The sequence below is a fragment of the Cannabis sativa genome, chromosome 2 (assembly GCF_029168945.1).
Source record: "Cannabis sativa cultivar Pink pepper isolate KNU-18-1 chromosome 2, ASM2916894v1, whole genome shotgun sequence".
NCBI classification, from domain to species: Eukaryota; Viridiplantae; Streptophyta; class Magnoliopsida; order Rosales; family Cannabaceae; genus Cannabis; species Cannabis sativa.
This window is the reverse complement of record NC_083602.1, coordinates 86,020,575-86,028,532: the sequence shown is the minus strand read 5'-3', so window position 1 is coordinate 86,028,532 and position 7,958 is coordinate 86,020,575. Positions and strand designations below refer to the sequence as shown.

The window sequence follows — 7,958 nt, the reverse complement described above, 5'->3', positions numbered from 1 at the left end:
AACCAGAACAAGACCGAGACACGTGATAGGGATCTAGATCTGGGACTCAAACCAGTACCCAGACCCATACTAAGACCAAAACTCGGACCCTAACCCAGACCCGAGACTTGAAACTAGAACTTGAATAAGAACTTCAAGCCGAGGATACTCGAACAAGACTAGGACCGTGATCAGGACCCAAACCTAGACCTTGAAACAAACTCAGACCTAGCCCCAGACCCAAATCGAGACCGGAACTCTGGCCCATGCACAGTCATATACACAGACCGAGACCAAGACCCGGACCCAAACCTGGAGCCAGACCTAGACCTAGGGCCCGATCCAAGACCCAGACTCGGACCTAAATAGGGATCCCGATACGAACCTGGACTCGAACCTAGACTAGGACCCACATCGAGATCAAAACTTGGGACCTAGATTTGAACCCAAACTCTGACCCTGACCCAGACTTGGACCCACATCCAGGATCTGAACTCAAACCTGGACCCGAACGCAGACCCAGACCAGAATCCGAACCTGGACCCAAACACGGACCAAGACTCGGACCAGGACTTCGACCAAAATCCAAACCCAAAACATAACCCGAACCTAGACACTGAATCGAAATAAAAATTGGGACTAGGACGCAAACCCGAATATGGACCCAAATCGGGACCTAGGACCCGGACCTAGATTGAGGACTTAGACATGGGCCTCAGAACCGAGACCCAGATCGGAACTCAAAACTCGTGACTCGGACCCGAACATGGACCTAGACTCAAACCCTGATCTGGACCCAGACAAAGATCGGATCCTGAACCCGAACTCGGACCAAGACTTGAACCCCGACTAGGTTGTGGACTCAGATCGAGACCTAGGACTCGGACTTGGATGGGGAACTTGGACCCAGGACACGGGCATGAGAACTAGGATTGAGACCCACGACCCGACCCCAGACCCGGGACCTGAAGTGGAACTAGATAGGGACCCGAGACCGTGACCAAATCTGGACCCGGGGCTTGGACCTAACCCGTAGTCAGTGTTTGGATCTGGGACCCATACCCTAACTCAAACCCAAACCCAGACTCGGACCAAGACCCTGACCCAAACCTAGACCCGTACCCCAGACCTGGGTACCAAGACTTGGACACATACCAAGACCCAAACCTACATTCGGGAACCAAAACCAAAACTTGAACTGTAACCGGACAGGGATCTTGGAACGGGACCGAGACCTGGACCCAGACTTGAACTCGAAACTGGACCCACCCTTGGACCTTAACCGAGATCGAAACTCAGACCTAAATCTAGCTCCACACCCAAATAACATCTTAACCCAGACTCGGACCCAAACTCGAGTCGAACCCATACCTCGTGACTTGAAACTGGAACCGAAACTAGAAGCGGATCGGGACACACTACAAAAAAAAGGATATTCAGCTACAAAAAAATTGGTAGCAAATAATGCCTATTTGGTAGCTATTAAACTTTTTGCTACTAACTTTTTTTGGTGGCCACTTCGTAGCTAATACTCCGTTGGTGAAAGTTTTTTGATACCAAGACAATTTGTAGCAAATTTGCTACTAATATTTTTGTAGCAAAAAAAGTCAAATCTAGTAGCGAAATAATTACTTTGAAAGACTACTAAAACTTTTTTGCTACTACATTTTGGTTGCAAATCACTTTAAAATTGGTAACAAATACAACTTTAGTACTTAAAAATATAATAATTTTGCTACTGAAATTTTGTTGCAAAATAAATTTAAATTGAATGATATGTGATTTTCCAACCAAATTTATATTTAATATTTAATTTTAATTATTCCATTAATGCAAAATTTTTAATTATATATTTGTAGAATAATTAAAATATCAAAACTTACTTTAATAGAATTAATAATAACTTATATATATACAAATTCAACTAGTAAATTGTTGATATATAATACAAAATCTGTAACATAATTTAAAATATATAACATACACAAATCTATAAAAATCAAATCAATCTTGGATGTTGGCTTATATCCGACCTCTGTTAGTACTTCCCCAAACATTTTATATTTGCAATACAATAAATTGAGCCCTCTCGTGATGCCATTGGTGTGGACTCTCACAACACCAATTGACCAGATCAAGGGTATACGGCTGCAACAAGGGCTGTCGGGTTGTGAAGGTAAACACCTAAACCAGATAGCAAGTAAATCCTTCCAGATAGCAAGTAAACAAGTAAATCCTTCCAAATAGCAACTTCTGAAGTTACTACACCAAATAAGAGCACCTGAATAAGATGAACCACAAAACATGTCACAAAAAATAGCTGACTGGCAATAGCCTGATAAAATACAATTTATACAGCATACTAAACGATTCCTAAGTAAATTCCCAATTTTTTTTTTTTTTTTTGAGGAAGAATGGTTTGAAATTAAAATACCCACCCAGTTACAGACAAACATGGTTAACAGTGTAACAGTACTGAAATACTATTATCAAAAAGAGATATATAGTTAACAAACATAAATATCTCCAACAATGATAAAGCTAGTACTTGCAAATGAAGGTACAAATTTCTAATAGTTTTGATAATTTGAGTGATTTTTTTAAAAATAAATAAATATATCTGGGGGCACTCTATATAAGTGGCAGTTAGGGAAAAAATCATAATTATTCTATAATAAATGAGTACATACACAAAATAATTATAATTTTTTTTTTCCATAAGAAAATATCTAAAGTTGGACTGTAAGAACTTTAGCCTTTGCAGAATGTAATCAATCTGTATAGAAACATTGAGAAAACTATTAAAATTTGTTCAATAGAATATTCTACAAATGATATTCTGTGACCTGTGATTTTCTGTCTTCCTAGTCTTTGTTGATGCAACTTAGTTCACGAATCAAACGAACAATTCTCATAGTAAATCATGACACAACCATAAGCATCATTACTAAATACTAGACTACTTGTTCTATCAAAACTAGTTCTATGTCCCACTCAGTTTCATATACAAGTACAATTACACTTTATCTACAATCAGATTAAAAGAGAGAAACTCACTTCTGTTGACACTATCTACAACATTTCACGTCCTCCATCTGTCATTTCATGTCTCTTTCTTTGTCTTTCCTTGTTTGGGAACCAATAATTTAGACGATTCAATATGCTAATGCACATAAGAGGTTATAGAATATAAACCATTACACAATTCTGCAATGTTTCAATAGAACTTATGAAAATAGTCAACACAACCTAAACATTTAGCAGTACATGAGTTATTAACCTATGCCTGTTCTACATAATACCCAACCTTTGAAAAGCCCTCATGTTAACTAGAAAAGAAAGATGCAACACAACAATTAAAGGTGAAAAAAAATGAAGAAGCCTTCTCCCTGCCATAACAAGCTCAGCCCTCTTGCTCACTCTCACTCTCACTCTCATCACTCCCACCTCTATGTTTCTAATAGTGATGATTATTATATCACTTGTCCTTAATTGATTCACAACTCTCCAGATTCCATCATCTTTAATCTATTATATATATATATATATATATATATCATAAACCCTTAAAAAAAAGTCATATCATTAGGTGTCTTTAGATATTGTCTCACGAATTAATGTTACCTTTATATATGTATGTGCAAGGAAGTTCATTAGCTCAGGTACGTATAGCCACTGTAGTTTGATTTTCCTGTGGAAAGTAGAAGCTGAGATCGGAAATTAAACCTGCAAGCCCCCTTTTATAAATGTTTCTATGGCTAAATTAAACCTGAAATTTTACAATAAGAGGAGGACAGAGATTACCCATGAGCTGGAACCCCATCTCCTTGAAAAGCGAAGATTATCAATTCCACTCAAACAGGACTCCCATAGCACACGGATCACTGTGCAGTTATACACAAAGCTTCCAGATTGCTTATTGATACATTATACATTTTTGAGAAACAAAAATATTACACCGTTGCTAACCAGATATGGAAAAATATTACTTGGGACAGTTTAAACAATCTGTTAACCAGATAAAACGAATATACTACACCGTTGCTACATTTTTAACCTTTTAAACAACAACATAGCATTCTTTCATTTCCTCTTTGCATTCTATTGGTTTCCCACTTTCATTGGATAAGGTTTTAGTGAAATTTCTAGAAGATCTACATGACTACAGCATTAGTAAAATACTTCAACTATTTTTATCTTCCTGAAAAATGGACTCACTCACATAAAATGGAAAAAAAGGCAGTTACTTCTTTGGAAAGGTAATGGCCATTGGGTTCTGTGGAGTAATTTTAAACCCTTGAAGTTCTTGCATAGCCATGGATGACTGAACATCATCTTCAAATTCTACAAAGGCAATACCTGGCTTTGCTTCAATTATTCGAACTTCCCTAAATCCTGGGTATTGTTGGAAGAGCAGTTCCAGCATCATACTAGTGGTTTCATGGGGCAAATTCTCTATGAACAAGATATTATTTGGAGTTGCAGCTTCTTGTGCACTTGTATTTCCTTGGCGGAATGGAGCTGGTGTGCCATGAATGACTGATACATTATACATTTAAAAATAAGTATTTAAAAATCTATATTTAAAAATCTATCAATCTATTTTTAAATTAAAAATTATACCTATATTAACCACAAATGTAGAACATTTTAGTTATAGAATATTGAATTTAGTTTATCCAAACATAAAAAATAAAATAAAAACCTATATACAACATACTGTACAGAGTAATTTAAATTTAAATTTCCAAAAAGATAAGTATCCCACAAAACAAGGGAGAAAAGATAACAGAATTACTATTTCAAAAATTAAAATTAAAATTTGATTTTTTATATATACGTATGTATGTACTATACATTAATATTTATCATCATTTTTTTCATTACTCTATTCACGGTTAACAATTTTCACTTAATTTTTTTTCTCTCAAAAGAATTTCAATTTGCCTCAACAGTCTCAACAAATCTGAAGAGCAATTCAGTGACATAGTTGTTAAGGTATGAGCTAAATGATATTTGATATATATCATGATTGACATTATAATCTTGCATTGATTAGATTGTTAATTAAAAAATTCTTTCAGGTGTTTCAACTGGTTAGGTGTTTCAAAGAATTTCAAAAAGGATACAAGGAATCAGTACATACAAACACAAACAGGTTTGAATAAATTTCTATCCTATTTCACTAAAACAATATGCATTGAAACCAACTAGGAAATATAGAATTGAAACGACACCATTCTCTATTGCTTTCTGCATTATTACAATAATATTTATCACATTCAAAACATAACCTAATAATACAGTGTTTACACAACACACTCCTTTAAAAGGGGTGAACCATGCACCCTTAATTGTTTCAGATTTTTTTTTTAATAGTCATGGTGTAGTTATTTAAAATAATTTACAAAATTTTGAGAGATTTAAAATAAGTTAAGACCTCATTCAGGTTCAAATGTTCTTTTATAAACTTGTGAAGAAATAAACTTATTTTAAACCCTATTTAAGATTTGAATTGTAGAATGTTTCAATAATATATTGTTGTTTTGTTAACGAAGTTGCACTTAAGTTCCATCTCCCACTACAAATAAAATTAAAATGAAACCCAGTATATTATAAGAAGATCTGAAACCCCAATTAGTACACTAACGCGCACGCACATATATGGATATATACCTTGTAAGCAGCATCGACGTCCGAGAAGGCAAAGCATACCTCGACAGGTTGTCTCTCACCGTGAGACCTGGTTGCGGTTTGGACCGATCCTGTCACCTCATCTGTTTCATCCTGATGTAGCGGAGTAAAGGCTATGGTGCTCTGCCCGCTCTCTAGCTCTCCCCATAAGATTAAAAATTCTGCCAATAAAGTATCATAATATATTTTATGACAAAATCCTGTATTATTAAGAGTTGAGATGAAAGACAAAATATATAACAAAAAGGTCCTTACTTTCCATGTGTATTTTCCAAGCAGATAAGTCTTGTAGTTGGGTAGACAAGCTCTCCTTTGGGGTCTCTAACGAAGGCCTCGATAGATATCACCTGGTATAAAACCAGCAACAGAGAAAAACAGAGAGAAACAAGAAGAGGAAAACAATGGAGCTTATTATTGATGAATTGAATCAATACAATTGATTACAAAATGAATAGAAGATCATCAATATATAGCTGACAAGAATAGACTTCCCCGATTCCCGCTGTAATTACTCGGAAATTGATGTTCTGTTAAGCGCTGTCTTTGTTCAGCTCTCCACTTTCTTCCTCCCTTTTTTTTTTGAAAAGAAAAGCTAAACAGTACAATCGAATTCGAAGGCTTTAGACCAAGCTACAATTACTAAACCACAGCAGGGACATGAATGTGTAGAGTGGCTAGACAACACTCTGTGGCCCCAATTGCCCCAGCAGTAGCCAATGTGAAGTTCAATTCAAATCCTACTACCACTAAACATAAAACAAAAAAAAAAAAAAAACAAGGCAAAAATACCCTATTGTTTGCCTGTAAAATGTGATTTTTCTTAAATCCTCTATATAATAAGCTGGAAGCAGAAAATATTTTTCCTTTTGTTCGAACTCATTCGAATCAAGCTGCTGATATACCACTAGAGCAGTCGTTCGAAGAAACATCGTGACCAGACGAAACCTTTTGTTTCCTTCCATGTCTTCGGTGGTTATTGCTTGCTCCTCCTCGAACTGCCCCTCCTCCTACTACTCCCCCCTTCCTTCAAACCCTGCCCTTTTTTATATTCTCATTCTTCTCTTTTCCACTCACAATCGCAACTCCTCCCACCGCCAATCGCAACTCCTCCCACCGCTACACCCCCAATCGCAACTCCTCCCACCGCCACACCCCCAAACGCAACTATGTTGGTTTCTGGTTTAGATTTCCTGCTCCATACTTTGTAACTAGACGAGAGGGAGAGATTAAGAGCGATTTTAGGTTTAGGAATTTAGGCGGCACGATTGATTTCAAGTTTAGGAATTTAGGAATAAGCTGCGATAGATCGATTTTAGGTTTAGCTTTTTGGAGTTTAGGGTTTGTGTGTGTTAAAGCTAGCTGCTAGCTTATTCCTTCTTATTTTATTTATTATTATTATTATTATTTAAAAATTAAACCTTTTACTAGCCTTAAAAAATATTAGGAAAATTTACCCTAATACTCTTATAAATAATTACTAATATATAATTTTCAAAAAAAAAAAAATATAATTACTAGAAAATCGAATTTTTAAATATCAACTAATTTCTAAAATAATTTATAAGAAACTAAATTTTTAAACATGATATCTTCTCTGTTAGATAGGATGTGTTGTTGTTACTTATTTAAAGTAAATTTATTTAGATTCTAGCAAACTCTTAAATATAAACTATTATAATATTTATTGTAGTAATCCATAAAATAAGCAACTAAATGTGTATGAGAAAAATTATTTTGAAATATATATTTTTTTAATGAAAAGTAACTAATTGATATATTATTTACATCAAAAGCAACCAAAAGATTACTATTTTTTTTACTTGCAAAACACTGAAATTTCTGGAAGCGAGAATTTTTAAGTTTTTTTAATTTTCGGTAATAATTTTAAATTTTGGCATTTATGCTGATGTGGCACATCGGTATTTGTGCAAATAAATTTGTTAAAGGTATTTTTGCAAATAAAATCAATGTTAAGTATATTATTGAAAAAACCCCAAAAATTTATACACTATGGTGCCGTTTGGTAACAATTATGTTTTTTAATTTTTAAATTACAAAAATGAGGTAGAATTTTTGTTTTTAAAATTTTGTTTCTGAAAAATTTTGGGTCTGAGTCGGAGTTTAAAACATTGATTAAAAAAATTGTTTAAAAAAATAGTAAAAGTGACTTTTTTGTTTTTAAAATTTTAATTTTCAATTAAAAATATTGAAAAGTAAAAACAGTTTTATAGAATATGTTTTTGAAAAATATTTTGACTTTTCTAATTTTAAAAACAGAAAAGTGA

The 7,958-nt window shown here is 34.5% G+C and overlaps 1 protein-coding gene across 1 annotated transcript; it reads right to left on the bottom strand.

Moving 5' to 3' along the window:
• Positions 1–3,962: 3,962 nt before the first annotated feature.
• On the bottom strand, positions 3,963–7,026 carry LOC115718041 (U2 small nuclear ribonucleoprotein B''-like). The gene is made up of 3 exons (XM_061110955.1): positions 5,929–7,026; positions 5,656–5,834; positions 3,963–4,518 (listed from the first exon to the last, which is right to left on the bottom strand). Exons 2-3 carry the CDS (start codon positions 5,690–5,692, stop codon positions 4,223–4,225), a joined length of 333 nt encoding a protein of 110 aa, XP_060966938.1. The 5' UTR covers positions 5,693–5,834; positions 5,929–7,026; the 3' UTR covers positions 3,963–4,222.
• Between the last annotated feature and the right edge of the window lie 932 nt (positions 7,027–7,958).

Bases quoted from the DNA above. Each gene is read 5' to 3' on its own strand.
- LOC115718041 (XM_061110955.1), bottom strand. From the start codon at position 5,692: ATGCTTTGCCTTCTCGGACGTCGATGCTGCTTACAAG. The intron at 4,519-5,655 runs GTATATATCCAT...ATAATGTATCAG, and splicing joins ACGTCGATGCTGCTTACAAG to TCATTCATGGCACACCAGCT.